The 19,777-nt window shown below is 49.6% G+C and overlaps 9 protein-coding genes across 9 annotated transcripts; 5 read left to right on the top strand and 4 right to left on the bottom strand.

Moving 5' to 3' along the window:
- Window positions 1-142: 142 nt before the first annotated feature.
- On the bottom strand, window positions 143-2,212 carry N7489_007626 (uncharacterized protein; the record flags this gene model as incomplete). The annotated part of the gene is made up of 8 exons (XM_056713376.1): window positions 143-422; window positions 480-726; window positions 795-951; window positions 1,009-1,258; window positions 1,308-1,698; window positions 1,760-1,887; window positions 1,954-2,009; window positions 2,072-2,212. The coding sequence occupies 8 exons, from the start codon at window positions 2,210-2,212 to the stop codon at window positions 143-145; spliced, it is 1,650 nt and encodes a 549-aa protein (XP_056567091.1).
- A 433-nt stretch (window positions 2,213-2,645) lies between these two features.
- N7489_007625 (alpha/beta hydrolase) lies at window positions 2,646-3,983 on the top strand (the record flags this gene model as incomplete). Its single annotated transcript, XM_056713375.1, has 5 exons — window positions 2,646-2,847; window positions 2,914-3,039; window positions 3,110-3,264; window positions 3,325-3,664; window positions 3,685-3,983. 5 exons carry the CDS (start codon window positions 2,646-2,648, stop codon window positions 3,981-3,983), a joined length of 1,122 nt encoding a protein of 373 aa, XP_056567090.1.
- A 788-nt stretch (window positions 3,984-4,771) lies between these two features.
- N7489_007624 (uncharacterized protein) lies at window positions 4,772-6,929 on the top strand (the record flags this gene model as incomplete). Its single annotated transcript, XM_056713374.1, has 2 exons — window positions 4,772-6,198; window positions 6,254-6,929. The coding sequence occupies 2 exons, from the start codon at window positions 4,772-4,774 to the stop codon at window positions 6,927-6,929; spliced, it is 2,103 nt and encodes a 700-aa protein (XP_056567089.1).
- A 274-nt stretch (window positions 6,930-7,203) lies between these two features.
- Window positions 7,204-9,423, bottom strand: gpi16 (GPI-anchored transamidase subunit GPI16; the record flags this gene model as incomplete). Its single annotated transcript, XM_056713373.1, has 4 exons — window positions 7,204-7,253; window positions 7,558-8,550; window positions 8,603-8,997; window positions 9,053-9,423. The coding sequence occupies 4 exons, from the start codon at window positions 9,421-9,423 to the stop codon at window positions 7,204-7,206; spliced, it is 1,809 nt and encodes a 602-aa protein (XP_056567088.1).
- Window positions 9,424-9,763: 340 nt separating this feature from the next.
- On the top strand, window positions 9,764-10,784 carry N7489_007622 (LUC7 domain-containing protein; the record flags this gene model as incomplete). The annotated part of the gene is made up of 3 exons (XM_056713372.1): window positions 9,764-9,806; window positions 9,899-10,230; window positions 10,305-10,784. 3 exons carry the CDS (start codon window positions 9,764-9,766, stop codon window positions 10,782-10,784), a joined length of 855 nt encoding a protein of 284 aa, XP_056567087.1.
- A 624-nt stretch (window positions 10,785-11,408) lies between these two features.
- On the bottom strand, window positions 11,409-14,041 carry N7489_007621 (uncharacterized protein; the record flags this gene model as incomplete). The annotated part of the gene is made up of 4 exons (XM_056713371.1): window positions 11,409-13,181; window positions 13,242-13,793; window positions 13,820-13,920; window positions 13,984-14,041. The coding sequence occupies 4 exons, from the start codon at window positions 14,039-14,041 to the stop codon at window positions 11,409-11,411; spliced, it is 2,484 nt and encodes an 827-aa protein (XP_056567086.1).
- Window positions 14,042-14,758: 717 nt separating this feature from the next.
- On the top strand, window positions 14,759-15,508 carry N7489_007620 (uncharacterized protein; the record flags this gene model as incomplete). The annotated part of the gene is made up of 1 exon (XM_056713370.1): window positions 14,759-15,508. One exon carries the CDS (start codon window positions 14,759-14,761, stop codon window positions 15,506-15,508), a length of 750 nt encoding a protein of 249 aa, XP_056567085.1.
- A 180-nt stretch (window positions 15,509-15,688) lies between these two features.
- On the bottom strand, window positions 15,689-17,166 carry N7489_007619 (uncharacterized protein; the record flags this gene model as incomplete). The annotated part of the gene is made up of 2 exons (XM_056713369.1): window positions 15,689-16,943; window positions 16,997-17,166. The coding sequence occupies 2 exons, from the start codon at window positions 17,164-17,166 to the stop codon at window positions 15,689-15,691; spliced, it is 1,425 nt and encodes a 474-aa protein (XP_056567084.1).
- Window positions 17,167-17,717: 551 nt separating this feature from the next.
- pre9 (proteasome core particle subunit alpha 3) lies at window positions 17,718-18,706 on the top strand (the record flags this gene model as incomplete). The annotated part of the gene is made up of 4 exons (XM_056713368.1): window positions 17,718-17,741; window positions 17,803-17,987; window positions 18,079-18,497; window positions 18,567-18,706. The coding sequence occupies 4 exons, from the start codon at window positions 17,718-17,720 to the stop codon at window positions 18,704-18,706; spliced, it is 768 nt and encodes a 255-aa protein (XP_056567083.1).
- Window positions 18,707-19,777: the final 1,071 nt, after the last annotated feature.

Below are 19,777 nucleotides of genomic sequence, written 5' to 3'. Positions count from 1 at the left end.
AGAGATTTGTGGAAGCTGAGAACCGGAGGAGCTATCTAGCCGAACAAACATCTACTTGGACCTGTGATATAAGGAAAGGGATGCAAACTGAAAAGAAGATGTGTATTCATTATAACTAGGCTGTTTAATCGAACAAGAGTCTTTATACTTCACTGTGTTTGCTATGATCAGCAACTTGGGTAACATCTTGTCCGTTCCCTTCAACTGGAACTCCTTCGACAAGTCTCGGGATAACAGGATCAAGGGAGCCACTCTTTCTGAAGCAAAGGTAAAACAGACACCCCGCTATGAAGCCCACGATTGCGAGAGATCCATACATCCAAGGAAGATACGGATCTTGAGACACTGGGCTTAGACCGATACAGATCGCCGCCGCAATGCCAATCATGAGCCAGAAGAGTGCGGAGATAAAAGATCGAAGGCTAAAGTAACGTATGGTTAGTTTGGGTTTGACGGTATCAAGTGGGCGGTTGACTCACTTCTTCGGAGCATGTGTGAATGCGAGTTCCAAGCCAGTAACAATAACAAAGGCCTCGGAGAATGCGACTAAGATATACGTAGGGGCTTGAATCCACACATGTATGCTTTTTGCAGGGGACATGTAAATATAATGTTGTAACACGCTGGAGTAGATCATGGAGATCGAGACAAGAAGGAAGCCAGCGAAGATTCGACGGACTGGACTGAAATTGATCTTAAACTTGCGAAGGACTGGATAAACGCCCACTGGAGATAGGTAAATTGGTTAGCAGATGTTTTCTTCTTATTTTCAGTCTCCTCAAGTCGATACTCACAGTCAAGAAGTGGGATAAAGATACACAAGGCGATCGGGTCAAGGTTTTGTAGGAGATCATTCGGTGTTCCGTGCAATGCCATTTGTCCAGCTTGTGAGATAAGATTGTTCCAGATCTGGACCCAGCAAATAAAGTAAAATGGGAAGAATACAAACATCTATAATATTCGTAAGTTAAGTATATCTTAGAGCGAAAGTATTGAACTTCCACTTACTCTGCAGCTTCTAAAGCCTCGGCGGACGTCCGAGACGTACTGGTCCGTGTAGCGCGGCGAAGACGCAAACGGATACTTTCGTAAACGGCCTGAAGCCTCTAGAGCTGATGGTTTTGCATCTTCAAAATGCTTCTCCTGTCGGGCAATGTTCAAGACCTTGCATGCATCAATGATAGCAGACCCTTGGGGAGGAACCTTAACATATCGCTTCTGGCCGGACAAGAATACGATAGCTGAGAGCAAGATTGCACTGGAAGACATTAGGCGGTGCAGCATACATGTGCCTTATCCCAACTTACATCAATGGGATCAAATATGCAAGCCAGAAGGAGTGTTTTGCCTCCACATTGACTGTAATCAAGGGGGAGAGAGCGCCAACATTGACGACCCAGTAGAACCACATAAAAAGTCGTTGCACGGTCAATTCAGGATCAACAACCACACGCTCGCCTGATTTTAGAGTCTTCAAAACCGGCTCTGCATGTTGGTATTGCTCGGCGCACATGGGAGTCACGTTGGCCTTGATACCACCTGTTCCCAGACCAATGATGACCATCGCAGCAACCAATCCTCCAAAACCAGCATCACCCCCAAGACCAGCTGGTGTCGCAGTGGCGACGAGGATGGTTAGTCCGACCACGTAAATCCCTAGAGAGATTGTGATAGCTTTGAATTTACCGACATATTGATCTGGAGGACTATTAGCAATGATGCTGAAGATCTTGGGGAAAGATGGGGAAAGATGTATTACCTGCAACAATTGCACCAATAATGGTGGAGGCATAAGCCCAGAATTTGAAGAAATTCCCCAGAGCCGACGCGGTTGCTTGTCCTCTGCCTAGTGCGCCAGGGAGACCGGACCCAGGATCATAGGGGTTACTAGATGAAGTAGTTAGTTAGGCCTTGTCCCAGAACATGGACGCATGTTTGAAAGGCTCAACGTACTTGATATAATTTTGCATAGGACCGCTGAGGCCAAAGTAAGTGAACCGTTCGCCAAGCTAATAGGTGGACGTTAGCGGACGAGCTTGGGCATCAACACGTGGGCGGTGGGGCAACATACCTCGACGACGAGGATTAATAGCGCAACGCGTGGGAATTTGTCGGGAATACGGCGGAGTCCAGCATGGAGACTAGTAGGAGACTGGTCGACTTTGTCCAGTTCCTCTTCTGAATGGTTTCTGTCGGCTGAGATAGAATCCATCTCGTCTGAAAAGATGTAAATATATGAAGTAGTGTGCAAATCAATGTGGGAAAGGAAAAGGCAAACCTTTATTACTCCATGTTAAACCAGAGGAATGGCGTTTTAATTAACCAACTCGGTCAGTGGAAGGTTCGATATCGGGAACGAATCCGGGGTGCATGGCCCACATGGGACCCGCAGATAGGAAGACCCCCGCCCCCGATGCCTATCGCTTATCGCTTAGATCGGAGCTGATAAGGTGGCCGATGCCGCCAACCAGGGCCATGCATTATACCCGAGGCCTATCGAAGGGAAGGTGACTAAATTTATGAACACTGTCGCCTTTTTTTTTATCAATTTCAATCGTTCGCCTAGTATTGCCCGTTTATCTACCGTGTTTTTTTGCCCTCACAATTCCTCTTATTGCAAGGCTAATCTGCTTTGACACATGACAATGGCTAGTATACAAACACCAGCCGTGGTAGAAGAGAAGGGGCGCTTGTCTATTCCAGAAAAACTCTTGGGTGGGCTGGATCCTGAATGGGTAGAGCTATGGGAAAAGCACGGCAGCTCCATGGTGAGAGCCGACGAGCTATCTCTTGAAGAATATCGCAAAAGTCCCGCTACGTACAGCTTCACCTACCCAACATGCCCAGGTAAGTCGGATTTGTGAGCTCCGGTCATTCAATTGGGGACCTAGACAAGTACTGAATTTGATCAAGGCCCGTCCGTTTTCCATGTTGAGGATATAGAGATCCCGGTTTCTCAGCCAGCTGGAAAGATCATGATCAGGGTCTATACTCCAGCAGGTCCAGGGCCATTCCCTGTCCATCTAAACTTCCACGGAGGTATGCGTATTATGGCGCCACACTTCCAATTTCCGGTATGAGCTCTTTAACCATTTTTCATGGACTTTAGGTGGATGGGTCCTTGGCAATCTCAACTCCGAAGCTGCTTGGTGCCGGCACATGTGCAACAAAGCTCAAATTAAAGTCATTGATGTCGACTACCGACTCGCTCCGGAGTTTCCCTATCCTACCAGTATCTACGATTCATGGGATGCCGTGAAATGGGTAAGTGCAAGACCGAATGCCATTTGAGGTGTGCTTCGCTAACACCGAATATTTGGACAGACAATCGCCAATGCCTCTACTCTAAACGTTGATGCATCGAGCGTTTCTATCGGAGGTCTCTCGGCTGGTGGTCAAATGACTGCAGTAATGGCACATTTCGCCCGTGACGAGGGAATTGATCTGAAACTTCAGTTGATCATAGTTCCGGCGACAGACATGCGCTATTGCCTAAAAACAAGGGAGCTGAACGAGGTCACTTGTCCATACGAAAGTGTCTTGCTATACCGTGATGCCCCTTGGGGACCACTAGGCAGAGAGCAATGGTTCCTGAAGTATTGGCTCGGCGATGATGACGGCAAGTCATCCCTTTCTCTTTTTCCTCCTTTCAATTTCTTCATGCGTGTACTAATGGTTTTTCAGCTACCCAAGAGAGAATCTTGACAAAAGAATGGATCTGTACACCTGTGCTCGCTCCTTCGTTCAAAAACCTTGCGAAGGCACACATCATCACCGCGGAGTTCGATCTTGAGCGAGATGAAGGAGAATATTATGGTCGGCTTATGCGGGAGGCTGGAAACGAGGTCACAATGAAGAGATACCCAGGCGTGCCACATGCATTTGGACACTTCAATCACCCGGAAAGGGGACTCTCACAGAGCTTTGTCTACATTGACGATACGAGTCGAATCCTTCGGCAAGTGCACTCTCGGCAAGAGTGAAGGGAAGGGAGATAGTACACAAATTATGATAATTTGGAGAATGTGAAAAAGATTTAAAGGAACCATGGAATTTACAAACTTTTTTATATTCCCGGGGTCGGCCCGGGTGATGCGGGGACAACCTTGGAAGGTTCCAAGATTATCAGCACGATAAACCCCGGATTGTGTCCAACAACTGACCAGTTAGTTATAACACCCACCAAAACTGCGAAAAAAAACTCCAACTTTTACTCAGTCCCTACGCGGGTAATAAACGGAGGTCTTATAATCTCATGCAAGATTCACCCGTGAACGCATCATGAATATTTTCCAGTTCATAATATTGGTCGTTGGATATATACTTCGCTCGGCCCCATATTTTAGAGGTCCCACTATACCAGGGGCCTAGACCGGGAAATTCGCACCAGGAATAGGTAGTTAGATGAAGAATAGTACAAACAAGTCTAAAGGTCCGAAAATATGTAGTGCAAGTTTTAAATAGACTTTATTGGGGACAACGGCCATATTTCTCGCTTCCGTATACCAATGTCGCATATACCCCCACTTCAAGGTTAGCGCGACCTAGTCCAAAGAGCTAGATGGACATTTGGTAAAAATAATTGCATTAACACACGAGGAACTCTGTGGTAGAGCTGGAGGCAGAGAGTCGTCAGAACCTTAAAAGACCTGGCATAATCACGTGGCATGTGGGACCACTAGGACCTACTTCTTTGTAGACATCCTACCTCTTGACCTATCGGGGTTTGGCGACTAATACATGTGCTCATGGCAATTTTCCCAATGCAAAAATGTCAGGCAGAGCTCGTAGGTACATGAGTAAGCGAAACCGCGCTTGTGATTCCTGTCGTGCTAGGAAGGCAGCTTGTCGCATTGATCGAGCACCTCCCTGTTACCTTTGCACGCTTCATGGGAAAGAATGCACATTCTTACAGCCAACCTCAAGGCCACGCCAGCCTTTCCCTGAGGTGTTCAGCTCACAGATCCCGCAACAAGCTGAGATAGGCTCACACTCAGAGCAGCATGAGGTTTCACCAGTTGGTGACTCAGTCCATTACGATATCTTGATGTCGATTGATGATAACGGGAGAAATCATTCAGTTGCCACTGCACCTGAGGCATTCCATGATTTTTTTGACGGGGCTGGAGTATCATTATCGGGTGACTTTGAGGATGGCACATGGCCAACTGGATTTAGTCCAGGGGGCTTTATCTATCCATCTCCTAGGCTGGCAGGGACTGGCTATTCGGAGGATGGAGGCTTATCGCAGGCTGACTGCCTGCCATTGATTATGCAGGAGAACGGCTCATCGATTTGCCCCGACACTCAAGGTGTAATGACACCACAATTGCTCGGCAGTAGTGGTGATATGGACCCTTTGCTGATGAGTCGTTATCAATACGACAAATCTGGGGCTTTTTATTTTAAAAATCTCAATATCCAATCCGTATCCTCGGGGACCGACCCAACGCAGTTTTTACTGTCAAAACCATCAATATTTGCTACCAGCAGGGAGGAAAACGGATGCGAGAATGTTTCGGCCCTTCAATTGAGGCAGGAACTCCAATCTTTGGTCCCGGAGGGTATAGGTCTCAGACTAATTAACCTGTTTGAGAGGATAGTCGCACCGGACTACCCAATACTTCCACCAGGTGAATTGAATCCCGGCACCAGCCCGCCACACCTCCTTGCGAGCGTGTACCTACTTGTCGAACCTTTCACTAAATTTGATGAAAAACTATGCATCGATCTGGCATACGATAAACCATCAAATGTGGCACTATATGGGATCATCAATAGAGCGCTCTCGCATGAGATACATGCACCGAAGCTTTGTGTTGTACAAACAATGCTTCTTTTGGTCATTCGACCTTATCCAAACCCAATTGTATTGGATAGTGGATTCAAATGGTCCCAACTCGCCAGTCTTATTGCTTGTGCCCATACTCTTGGACTACATTTGGATCCAAAGTCGTGGCGATTACCACCGTGGCAAATTGCCCAGCGACGTTGTCTGTCTTATTTTATTTATTCGACAGATAAGTGGCTCGCATTGAGCCTTGGGCGGCCACCTTTACTGCATTATGATAATTGGCTCGTGACAAGTCCTAGCCAAGAGGATCGTCCTGTCAGTGGACTTGATCCTCAAGCCTGGACGAACATCATGAAGCGAGCCAAGCTCGACTCTCTGCTTGACCGTGTTCTGACTCAATTATAGTAAGTCAATCCCCATGTCCACTATCTCGCCTTATCCACAACTCACCGATCCCAGCTCCCCTCGTGCCATTAATACCATATGTACCGACTACGAAAAGACTATCGCATTGACCGGTCCGCTGCTTGAAGATCTCTTCTCATCGCACAGACCTGTATCTGCACCATCAACCGATTTCAGATCGTCAAATCAAGGTTCATCGCATCAAGGCAGACCAACCAGACTAGAGAGAACACTCGAGATGAACTACCATTATATTCATCTCAGTATTTGCAGGGCTATTTTGAGACCATTCCTACAACCAACTGTCGAAAACTTGAATGAGGCAGATTATATACTGGCGCATGAGCAGGCCCGGATCCGAGCAGAAACCTGCATTTCCGCGGCAGTGGAGTTTATTCACGGACTGCGCCCGGATGACCTCGAGACTGTATGGCCGGCCTGGAGTGCGACTGCATTCTCGTCTATCTGTTTCCAAATCCTGCACATGGCTACCAGCTCCGTTGATAGAAGCGAGGCAGACAAATGGGTCACTTGCCTCCACAAAGTGCGCCGGGATATGCGTCTGAAGGCTGATGTTCTCCCCTGCCTCCATCTTGGCCTTCTCCGGATTGACTCTATATTTTGGAAGGGGATCGAGAATGTCTTGCATTTGGAAGAACATGTCCGACAAGCGTTTGCGTCGGGTTCAAGCATTAGTCGGCCTCTTGGTATAACCGGGTCAGCCAAGTGATCATGCATTGCATTAATATATACGTACTATTAGACTTGCAATGCCTTAAGTGTTGAAGTGGAAATGTAAGGATCAGCGCAGCTAGTGATAGGTGAGGCGGAATCGATCTAATTACGACTATTGTGTAGCTCCATCTCCTCTCGATCGAAAGCATATTGCACAAATTATTTCCTCAGATCTTACCGGCAAGTTAGGTTCAGCTATGATGCAATCCCTATATTTGTATGTTGTACTCCGCAGGGATGCACATCCAAAGGCACAAGTACAATGTTGCCTAGTCGAGCATGACCCGAATTGCTATTATCGCTCCGTTCTTGACAGTGTCTAGTAGGACACTAAGGGGATTACAAAGAGTATCTTATAAACACCCGACTAAGCTAGGTAAGTGTAGGGGATCTAGTTACTATAAATGGGAGGCATTTAAGGCCGAGCGTTAATATCAGCTTAGGTGGTTTAGGCGGTCGAGCGGCGGCTTGTCGCTGGAAGTTACGGTAGAAAGGCGGCCGTTTCTGGCACCGAAAGCTGTCATTTTCGGCGTCATTTACACAGGCCTTTATATTCGAGATGTAATTATTATATTCAGATATGAACTATTCCACTTTGGTATCCTTGCCACGGAGGCGATCACGAATAGCCACAAATTTCCCTAGTAAGCGGCCTTTCAAAGTCTGAGCTCCAAGGGTAGCAGCCTCATCCAGGGTGACAATTCGGCGAACCAGAATGTTGAAAATAGTTCCGAACGCAAGTGCAATCACGGTACTAGTGAGAATGATCACATTGTAAGGCATGCTGAAATCTGGGGTCGGAAGCTGAAGCAGCAGACTCGTAGACCGGATGTAGATCGGCGCATCGTGGGCTGTATCCAAGATCCGAATTACTGCAGGTGCAACATTGAACCCTCGATTAGCATCTGGCGGGTACTCGGTGTACCGAAGAATGGCTTTCTCGAAATCGTAAGTCAACGTGACGGTTGATGCGGCGGGGACAGAAAGTGCCAGTTCTAATTGTGTTCCACGCTCGCGATCAATGGCGGGCCGGTAGTACGTCTCTTTGACAATTTCAGATGCTGGCACCTCCCGCAGGACTCCGTCGTGCCCCGTGATTGTTGCGTGCAAAGTATGTATATATGGTCGCAAGAACCATGGAAGAGACTCGAAGTAGATGAAATCAACCGCGCTGGTGTTGGATGGATTGCCAAAGATAATGCGCATTCCACCACGCTCCTGGCCGTGTCCGACAATAGTTCGTTCTGCGTGCAAAACGGGCTCGTCCAACGGAACTTCAGTGTTCACTGGCTGTTGCGGAATCGAAAGATCAAAGGGAACCGATGGTGCCAATTTGAAACAGCGCGTAAAGCCATCATCTTTCTTGATTTCTTCAGCCTCCTCGGATATGAAGACACCCCTCTCGTGAGGCACCCGAAGGCAGACGCTTTGGTCACTAGAGCCATCGAGTTCTGTAAGAGGACAGACCCCATTTAGGCTTCGCCCGAAAATTTCCGTAAGACTCCACGCCTTGTCGTTTGTCTTCTCCAGCGGGTAGCATGTGTCGTCTGAATTATAAGGCTTGGAAGTGTCACAAACCAGCTGCTCGTTAGGCACAGGCCGAGGAATTGGGTTCGCTAGATCTATATTAGCAATTTTGAGCCGCATTATGCGGGTGAAAATACGCACAACGAGAGCGCTTGGACCGGTCAATATCCAAGACCATGTCCACGGTTTGCTCGATCTGAACCACACATTCTCCGTTTGCAGAGCAGACTGGCTGGATATCCACTGACATACTTTGCCATGCGGCATCGAACAATTTGTGCCCGTCAAATAGTGAGGAGATTCCAGCCTTTCCTTTGCACGGAAGCAGCTTCAAGAAAGGGGTCAAATTCTCTGTGCATACTACCTCTCCGGGGAGAGTTCCATGCAGAAGGTGCAGTTGATCAGCAGCCGAGTGATCCCCGGCTGGTTCAAAAGAAACCACAGGTCGAGTGGTCCGGGTCGAGTCCACGAAGTTCAGCGAGGCGCAAAACAAACCAGAGAGGGACTGCGTCAGGGTGACCCATTTGGCAAAAGCCCTAATTAAGTTAGCATTGTGTGTCTCTCATGTCATATTTCGAGTATGGAGCATACGCTTCGTCATCCGGCGCATCGATCCACGCCCAAAGCTCGACGCCAGTGCCTCCTTCTTTACTGCCGTTCCATGGCCGTGAGCCCCAGCTTTCAGCGTCCCATCTTCCCGTGGTGAAGCGGAGGTGTAATTCTTTTGTATGAGCATGTTGGAGAATTTGGCCAAGAGCGCGTGGCAGATATCTGAAATGCTGTTGGTCGAATGATTGTTGGGATGTATTGCTTCGGAAGTTAAAAGAAGCTAGTAAGGAGGACTGCGGAAGAGGGTGTAGGAGCAGGTGCTCGTGATAGTCGGATGACGCAAAGGCGGAGGAACTCCATAACGAAAGAATAAGTGCGACGAAAGGAAGTGAGAATAGTGAAAGGACCGTCATGACTTCATGCTTGCCGGAGCTCGGTCTTCGTCCATGCGGTTGTCACAGGTCAATTGGCAGGGGGCGTCGGCGAAGCGATGGGCCTATGTTGGCTGTGCACCCAGAAAATCAGGCCTAAGTAATCACCGAGTCAATAGAAAAGCTCCGCATTTGAGAGAAAGATCAAAGCCAAACTCCAAAAGCCCCGAGATGTCCATCTGGTCTGTTGACTGCGGAGCCTCACCGCCTTCTTGGCACCAAAAGCATCAAAAACGAAAGACTTCGTCGTTTGCCGCCAACCAGCCCGTTGTCACAATTTCGTCTTTCCTTTTCTTTCCAGCTTATTGGATACACCATCAGCATGGCAGCAGAACAGAGAAAGCTGCTTGAGCAGCTTATGGGAGGTATGTTGTCCTTTTTGTGACTCTCAAAATCTCCAAGCTCTGGCCTACCCCGACAAATCTCCAAATTGAGCTAACATTGCATCTGTCTATAGCTGATCAGCTCATTGGAACTAGCGCACAGGGTCGCAATTCTCAGCTCTCAATCACCGACAACAAAGTTTGCCGTTCCTACATAGCTGGCACTTGCCCGCACGACCTGTTCACCAACACCAAGCAAGATCTCGGACCTTGCCCCAAGGTCCATAGCGAAGGCTTGAAAGCAGAATATGACATGGCATCTTCCTCAGAGAAGGCAAAATGGGGGTTCGAATTCGATTACTTGCGCGACATGCAGAAGTACATTGATGACTGTGACCGCCGAATCGATACGGCGCAGCGCCGACTGGAAAAGACGCCGGATGAGATTCGGCAGACAAATGACCTGGTATGTCTAGCTTTGCTTCTATCGTCAAACCCCAATGAGAGGGACCTAAGGATCTCAACTAACTTCTGATATAGCTCAAACAAATTGCCGATCTATCCAACACAATCAACTCCGGTCTCCAAGAAGTTTCGATTCTCGGCGAAACAGGTTCTGTCGCACTAGCACTCAGTGAAATGCACAAAGTCCGCACCTCCAAGCACCAGAAGGAAAGTCTGGAGCGCGATCTCAAGAACCTTCAAGATACCTCTGGTCCATCCGGCCACCAGAAGCTACAAGTCTGTGACGTTTGTGGTGCCTATTTGTCTCGTCTTGACAACGACCGCCGGTTGGCGGATCACTTCTTCGGAAAGATGCACATGGGATACTCAGACATGCGCAAGAACTGTAAGAAGCTAAGCGTCGAGTTGAAGGGCCGGGCTCCGCCAGTTCGTCATCACGAAGAAGATGATAACCCTTACACCTCTGGTGGTCGCCCCGGTGCTGGTCGTGGTCCTCGGTATGGGGGTGGTGGTGGCGGTGGTGGATATCGGCGCCGTGGAGGTGGAAGGTGGTGATTTTCGATGACTTCTCTTCGTTCTTGAAGACTTGGGCTCTGGGCCCGTTGCATAGCGCAGGCGTTTTTACTTATTATCTTGTGTATGATGCTCAGACGACGGTTAGGGAGGTCATAGGATAAGTGCTCAATATCCATTTCATTTTTCATTCTTGTCCTTGTTGATATCTCACAGCCTTTGTAATATGTACGAGAATTGTGTACAGTATGGTATACATCATCTTTCCCCATGATATGATGGAATATCTCATCCACTTTCTACTGCTACCGTATCAGATAACTATGCATACAACTAGCGCCCAAATGGACCTCGACTACAAATGCAAGACTTCAACATCGGCTACAACAAACCCTACCCATCCGAGTCCAGGGCCAAACAAGCCCCGTGAGATACTAACACTAGTAGAAACGGTTTCATTTTTGCGAGTAGAGAACAACGAGGCATAAAATTTGAAAACATTTGGCGGTGGGTATTCCACTTTCCTAAAACAAACCCTTTTCCCAGCCCTAGAGACTTGGGTCCCGAACACCAGACTAGCATTGCGCAGCCTTGTAAAAACGAAATACAAAATGTGATAAACTGTACAAGTAAAAAGGAAAAATGGCTATCATGGAAATGGCCCTATTACACACCCTGTTGGGGCACGTGGCCGTTCGCTTGAGTCTCAAATAGAGCCTGCATCAAAGCGTCGTAATTAGCAGCTGCAGCAGGTTGGCGGGCCAGAATGTCGCGAACGACACTCAGCTGCGCCATGTCCACGTTGGGTGCAGTCTTCAGAAGCTGCTGAATGGCGGGGGCATCGACTTGTGGGCCGAGCACTTGCACTGCGGCAGGGAGGCCGGTCAGAGCAGGTTGGCCTTGCTGTACAGGGGCCTGCTGGCCGTATGCTGCGGGACTCGGGTTGAACCCGCCGAAGTGGGAGGGGGGCGTTGGCGCGATTCCAGCGCTGAACTGAGGCTGCTGAGGCGTCGCTGCGACGGCGGGGCTCGCAGAGACAGGGGGCTCCTGGCTAGCCTGGTGGGATGGCGGCTGGACAGATGAAGGGTTGGACTCGCCAGTCTTGACGACGAAGATAGTAAGGAGCATGCGTTGAGTAATAGGTCCCTCCAGTGAAATGTTCTCCAGCAGCTCAATGAACTCGGGCATCGTCGTGGTGCCGACCTCCATCGGGACAATGTAGGTGTCTTTGACGGCAGGTAGCGGGTGCTTTCCAATGACGCCATAGCGTCCACGACTATGGAAGTATTCAAATAATTTGTCGAAGCCTGCTCGATCCACAGGCTGATCAGGACTGCTGATTGCTATCACAGACACATCGGTAGACTTGCTGAACTGGAGACCGCATAGGTAATCAGTTGCTCGTCTAATATCGATACGGCCATCAACAACCAACGTCGAGGGCGCCAGTTGGCTCCATGGGATTCGGCCACTCAAGTCTGCGCCTCCCACATGCTTCGCGGACGAGGAGAACTCTCCAATTGGAGGCATCGTTACCTTGCCGCGCCAGATGGTGCCATCATCATCGAAATCTTTGGGTGAATAAGGAGGGGAATAAGGCTCATCGTCGCGCAAGAGCTGATCGATCTCAGCATCTGCTTGGACCCTGCCAGTAGGCAGTGGCTCGTGGATGGCGGGAGCCACTTCGGGGAAGACATGGTCATGGTGAGCACCCTCAGGTGATAGACCCCGAACATATCCATCTTTCTCTGTCTTTGGTTGCTGCGGTCCCTTGGGGCTGGTGGGAGTTTTGTGGGTTGGACTGCCGCCATCGGCCACAACACGACGAGGCCCACGGGAGAAAACAGACTCGTCCGCACCATGGTGTTCATCCTCGATCAACTCTTCTCCTTTATGGGTGCGTCGAATCCGAGGACCTTGTTCCTGGACAATGGTATGGTGTCTGTCGGCTTCTCGTTTAATTTCTGCGTCTTTCTGCTGTAGTTCTTTGCTGGCCATCTCCGCCGTTGTCATCTGAGACAGTAACTTAGGGGAGAGACTACCTATAAGCAGACGATCTCGCAGAGAAGCATTCTTCTTTACATTGAACATGATCGACCGTAATTGGGCCTTATATGCTTCATTAGGCTCCCCTGTCCGTCCACAGATACTCTCATACATGGCATCTTCAATGGATAGAGCCAGTTGCTGTGCCATGTCCTCCATCGACTGGTTCGCAGGCAAGGTAAATGACCCTGCTTTCAGGGCTGCAGTAATCTGGTCTACAAACAACTTGACGAGGTGTGTGGCAACACTCTTGCGAGCAGGCATCAGCTCCTCCAGGGCGGCAATAGCAGGTGCCTCGGGGATAGGGTCTGTCTTGATTTGGGGTGCGGTCGCCTCTGGGACAGCTGCCGGGGTAGACTGTGGGGTTACCCGTTGTTGTTTGACCTGTGGTCCCTGACAGATAAACATGTTAGCATTTTGAATGTGATGAGTGAGTGAAATGGAAGTATTTACATTCTCTGCCTCCACTGTTTCTTCAAGTTTGCGCTTGTTAGTGCTGGATCGCCGAGAATCAACAGCGTGGCCATTTTTCTCTGGTTCAGCTGAGGCGGACACAGCCGGTCCAGGAGAGCCGCGAGGACCTGGTGTGGTTGACGGCGCAGTGCGAGCTGGTGTGCTAGCATCTGTCCGACTCTCACTGGGTCTTCCTTTGCGGCCTCCCTTCTTGCCCTTCTTCCGCTTAGACTTCTTTTCTTCGGCCTCTTGGCGACGTTTCTCAGCAAGCTCTTCCCAGGGTTTCTCGCCCGCGTTGATCTTTGCCAAGAGGGTTGTGTGATTCTCTGGTCGGCATTGTTCGCAATAGTATTGATCTGGCTCTTGACCTTTCGCGAATGTGAGGCCCATACAGTCGTTGTGTTGCCATGCTGAACATTGATCACAGCAGATCATATCACGCTCCACATCCTCTTCCTCTTCATATTCACCGCAAATACATCGGATGATCTCTTCTTCGTCTCCCTCGGCTTCACTAGGACCGGGTGTAGGTTCGGCGGATAGCTTCGCGCTCTTTTCTTTCGGGCTTTTGCTTTTGCCTTTTTCGCGGCATCATCTGGAAGTTCGAGGTTCTTGTGCTGGCCTTTGGTGGCTCGGCCGGAGCGTCGAGGTTCGTCTAGTCTTGCTGTTAGTTTGTCTTCTGGTGAATAGTCAGCAACCCCAGGTCTAGGTCGGCAACCCAGTCCTGGGGTTGCCCTGCCACTCTCAAGTGATCGGATGACAATGTGTGCAGTGATGGTGTACGAAAGCTTACCGGCCATGATAATGGTGATTTGGCGCGTACTACAGCGCGTGACAGGATAATAGATCTCTTGACTTGCTCGAAATTCGGGTGTTACCCCAGGGTGACAAAAGTCTCTACGGGCTCAAGGCGCTAATGTAATACACAAGAAGACGGCACAACAGCGTCACTGTCTAGCCCACAGTTTGCTTGATCGAATAAAAGAACCGATCTAGTCTCTGCGCAATATTTCTTGGACTGACACGCGGTGGCGAAGAACGCGCTCAAGCGGGTGTTATGGGGGACTGTGCAATCCCTTGCTGCGCGTCAAATCGACACTTGGCGCTAAGCGGGGTCGCGTGGTGTGAGTTGAGCCCAAATCACGCACTTTTGCAGTCCGAAATAGCACTAGACGTTTTGAGTTGGCGCTGGAGCAGTATTTTCTCGACGATCAAATGACGAAAGCAATAACGCCAGAGATGGATGGTTAAAAGATAGAAAAGGAATGCGATGCGATGTGAGAAGAGAGATGAATAAGTGGCTTGGCTCCCGTCTTTGTCATTCACCGGGGTTCTATCACGTGATATTTGTCACCAGCCACAGGTTCGCGGCGAAATGCCCTTCGGTGAATCTTAAGATTGAGCTTCTCCAGGTTCCCCACTCTTCATCACAGACTCTTTTATTCACGCCTGTTTGATTCCGAGCTTGTTCCACCTACTACGCCCCCGTTTTACCTACTCCTTACGACTTAGAGAACATGGCCGACGTCCGATCGCTACTCCGTAGTGAATTAGCTTCCCGCAAGGGCACATCTCAACCAAATACGACAGGAAACCGGGTCACCAAAAAGCGCAAGGTTGACAGTGGAGATGGAGTGATGCGAAAAAAGATACGTGCCGCGGAACTAGATGCATTTCAGTCTGCCTCTGGCGCAACAGGCATCGAGCAAACCACAGAGGATGAAGGTTCGGAGCAAGTCAAGGATGATGTCGTCGGCCCGGAACCTCCACTCGACAGTGAACCAGTGGTTGCTGGGCCAGCTGCAGACCTTGTGGAAGAATCAACTACGCAGCCGCCTGAAGATCTATCAACGCCTATTGACGAAGACGCGTGGGCAGCATTCGAACGCGAGGTCGCCGCACAGTCCGAGGAGCCGCATGCACCAGCTGCTGTTCTGGCCGAGGCTACAATATCTGCAGCACCAATGACAGCCGCAGAAATTGCTGCGCAGGAAGAGAGAGCAAAGGCATCAACAGCCCGCACTCGTGAGGCAGAGATGGAAGGGGAGCGAGAGGATGCCGCACGGCTCTTGGAGGAAGAGTTTGATGAGATGGATCAGTTGGAGGAGCGGGTCCGAAGGCTCAAACAAAAACGCGAGGAGTTGCGGAAAGCCCGCGCCGACGACCAGACACAGGATGAGCCGATGGGATCTGGCGTAGTGGAGCAGGTTGAGAGCGAGAGTGAAGACGATGACGACGAGGATTGGGATGATTGGAGATTTAAATGATTGAATCGATGGTGAAATGATGAATCGTCCACGTGAAGGGGAAATAGGTTTCCCTCATCTACAGTGATACCCTCAGGAACCGAATGGCATTGGTATAAGCAAATTGCCTGTTGATGTACAATATGAACTCGGCTGTCCTTATTCCGACAAATGTGATATGTAATATTCAATGACCAAATATTATTGACTCGGCTTTTGTCCCTCATCTACCGCCTGATCAACATCCATGTAGCTCATTAGTGCATCCTTGTTGACATGCATTGCCTGTTCAATCTCAGCCTCGCCTTCACGGAGTAGATGCTTTCCACGGAGAAGATCTCCTCGCTGTCTCCGCTTCTCTTCCTCAACCCGCTTCTCCCGATCTGCAAGGGCCCTCTCGCGTTTCTCCCGTTCCACTCGTTTTCGGTCGACTTCTGCTAGCTCTTCTGCCGTCATCTGTACCTCCGGCGCCGGAGGCAAAGTAGATATGTATGCCTCAATCAACGGGTTTCGGACCTCGGGCGACAGTCCGATATAACGAATATCGGTGATGATCATGGTGGGCAGAGCTTCCAAGTTCGATGACCGATGCAACAAGTCTAAAGGAACAGATTTGAGCAGAGCTGACAAGTCTGATTTGCGAGTGCTTTCCGGTTGCTTGAGACGAGAGATGTGATCCCGGTAGAACTTCTCGCGCTCTTTGTCTGCAAGTTGAGAGTCCTTCATTTCAGGTTCTTTTCTGTACTTGCGCTTAAATTCCGGCCAGTAAAGCTTCGGAGTGGCATGTTCTTGCAAAAATGCCAGATATCTAATGCGTGGGTCGGTCTTCTCCTGCTTCGCTTTCTGCTCTTTCATGTGTTGGATTCGGTCCCGTGTCCAATTGGAGAAAATCTCTCGTCGTGTCTTCATGTTTGGGGGTGCAGTATACCGAGTATCTTCAATGATGCGGCCGTCTTCAATGACCTTTTCCCATGTCGTGAATGGGTTGATTTTGAAATCATCCAGTAAGTCGCGGAAGAGGGCCTCAGCATCGGCCTCTGTCAGCGGCAGGCCTTCTGCCCCCTCTTCCCAATCTTCTTCCCCAACCTCACCATATTCCCCAGGATCCAGTCCGTAGTCTTCGCCCATGGCTGCTAGTTGATATGCCATGTCTTCTTCATTGAATTCTAGCGCCTGATCCTTGGCATGCTCACTTGCAGCTCGTGCACGCTTTGACGGCTGGCCCTCTTCTCCCTCGCTGTCTGTGACCTCGACCTCTTCATAGTCGGAGTCGTAGTCTGCGCGTTCGGTTTCTAGTGGTGTCGGCTGGCGCTCTTTGCGATTATCCTGTGGAGCAGGCGATTCCTTTTTGGCCGGCACCTCGGGCTCTCCCCTTTCTTTCCTTTCCTTCTTTTCGCGCTCGAGGCGATCAAATTCGACCACGCCCTTCAAGACTTGCTCTGGGAATTTCCAAAAGCTTTCGTTTGTTTCCGGATTGTGCACAAATATCCTCCGAAGCTTGGTCCTTACTAGTAGCCACGGCGCGCAGTCAGGAATAGGATGCTTCGCTTTTGGGCGATCTTCGGGTTCCTTCCGTCCGCGATCGTGATAACCTCTCCCACTTCGGAATCCTCCGCGTCCACGGGAGGTTTGTGGTGGGCCAAACTGCGCTGGCCCAGAGCCAAACCCCGCCGGTCCATAGGGTGTCGAAGAAAACGGAGGTAGTGTCTCGGGATTGTATGTTGCTTCTGATATGTCGGGAGCGGCCTGAATGGGCTGAGGGGGGGTTTCTTGGGGGCGAGTATATGTCGATTGCTTTGTTGAAGAATTATAATAGTACAAATGACCTGGCTTAATACTTAGAACGGCCAAAACTTTTCACTCGAACCGAACGCAATACCAACCTGTGGGGGCCCGATGCTGTGTCCATCCCGGAGGCAAAGGGGGAGGAGCGGTGTATGTTGATCTGAGCATGACGATCGAGATGAATGAATTGAAATGCGAAATAACGTGTCAGTCGGCCTTGTAGTCCGTCCTTGCGGGTCAAAGTGGTGAAATTGTCGCAACGAAGCTTTGGTGTGGTGAGGTGGTCCGAGCTTGGCGGATGACAGAGGACGCGCCAGGGCGAGTTGCCTGGAGCTTCTACGTCTTCACCACCGACCTTCACCATCCCGAACCACCTCTTCCGCACAATCCACCCTTACCTTTAGCCCATTTCTGATTTTTTGTTGCTTTCTTTTATTCATACACGATGTCTCGGAGATACGATTCGAGGGTTTGTGCACACCGTCATTGCTTTTGTGCAGCTCCAGCTAACCTATGACGCTGTTCGAAAGACCACCATCTTCTCCCCAGAAGGTCGACTCTACCAGGTTGAATATGCACTTGAGGCTATTTCTCATGCCGGTACAGCCCTTGGTATCTTAGCCAAGGATGGAATTGTCCTTGCTGCTGAGAGGAAGGTGACCAGCAAGCTGTTGGAGCAGGATACCTCCGCCGAGAAGCTCTACACAATCAACGAGTACGCCAACCCCCACCATTTATTTCGTCTCGAGCCGAAATGGCCAGATTTGCTGCGTTTGCTATTGGGATAAGTAGCTAATATTTTCTAGTAACATGATCTGCGCCGTTGCGGGTATGAATGCCGATGCCAACATTCTGATCAACTATGCTCGCCAGAACGCCCAACGCTACCTCCTAACGTACAACGAAGACATTCCATGTGAACAGCTTGTCCGCCGATTGTGTGACCTGAAGCAAGGATATACCCAACACGGAGGTCTCCGTCCGTTCGGTGTCTCCTTCATCTACGCCGGGTACGACCACCTCCGTCAGTTCCAGTTGTACCAGAGCAACCCTAGTGGAAATTATGGAGGCTGGAAAGCGACAAGCGTTGGCGCAAACAACGCAAGCGCGCAGAGTCTCCTCAAGCAAGATTACAAGGAGGACTGCGATCTCAAGGAGGCTTGTGCTATGGCTGTTAAGGTGCTGAGCAAGACTATGGACTCCACAAAGCTGAGCAGTGAGAAGAGTAAGTTTCTCGGTGATCTCTTCTGCATTCTATTTCGTTTCATCATACTAACATTTGTACTTTACGTAGTCGAGTTTGCAACAGTGGGCAAGACTAGGGATGGCAAGATCTACCACCACCTATGGACTGCGGATGAGATTGATTCCCTTCTTCGGGAACAAGGGCTGGCCAAGGTCGATGACGAGCCCGAGGCTGGTGACATAAAATAGATTAAATCCTCTCTTGTTCCTTTTTCCGTTTCAGATACTCGAATCCAATACTTTGACCATAATCACCCGGTTGCAATATCCTAGTGTCGTCTCATTTCCAAACAAAACATTAGTCTTGCTATCTATCGCGCCTGCTTTTGTTTATGGCTGCGTCTGGTGTTGTTCTCTTGTGACGTGGCATGCACATCGGCCCAGTCTCAGCGCTCTCCTTCACTTCTGCATTCCAATTCGATGCTGTTTGCCTGGAGTATGCTGAAGCAGGTAGGTACACGTAGGCTGAAGAGACATGGATGTTACTTAGGGGCATGCGGGCTCTAGCCAGCACCAGTAAATTCTCCGATTATAGGGCCATGATATATAGTTCCCAGCTCGCCGCTCTGTAGCCTTCAATTCGATATCTCTTCCCTTTTCCTCTCCCTTATTAATATCACTGGCACGTACCAAACATGTTGTTATTTTGCCTAGATTTTCCAAACCCACCATTTTGGAGCTGGGCTGAAGATTTGCAATGTTGGAGTTTCCCAAGGTCCTGGGAGTATAGAGCAAGGGAAGTGGAACCCACCTTAGCCCACCTAGCCCGACATTCTTCCTCACAACACTGCTTCGAATTTCCAACTCTTTTTCTAGGGACTTTACCCAGATCCATCTTGCAAGATTGTGACAGGTCCACCTGCAACTTATTAGGTTATCTAAGCAGGGGTCGTCACGTGCGGGGGTATGTGATGAGGGGCATTTTGTTCCACACTATGTGCCCTTGTTCTGACACCAGACACCACGGCTCTCATTTCAAGGATTCATCTCAATTCTGAATGGCTACTTAATATTCTTCAGGCCTCAATGGCTCTTTTGTCTGGTTACAGCAGGTGCCACTTCTTGTTTTGTGAGACTTAATCTGTCTCAGCGAACCGCTCACCCAGCAAAACAGGGCGCTTATGACACGACTAGTCCCTATTGACATTTTTTTTGGGAGCTTAACAGCCTATCGACAGAAAACAGTATGGAGACTGAACCAATCAAATTCTTCGTCAATCTTCTTAGAGGCGATCTGGTTCTCCCATCACCTTGCAGAAC

This window comes from Penicillium chrysogenum (genome assembly GCF_028827035.1).
Source record: "Penicillium chrysogenum strain IBT 35668 chromosome Unknown utg000004l_segment0_segment0, whole genome shotgun sequence".
Taxonomy (NCBI): domain Eukaryota; kingdom Fungi; phylum Ascomycota; class Eurotiomycetes; order Eurotiales; family Aspergillaceae; genus Penicillium; species Penicillium chrysogenum.
Note: the sequence above shows the minus strand (reverse complement) of the source record. Positions and strands in the feature narration are given on the sequence as shown.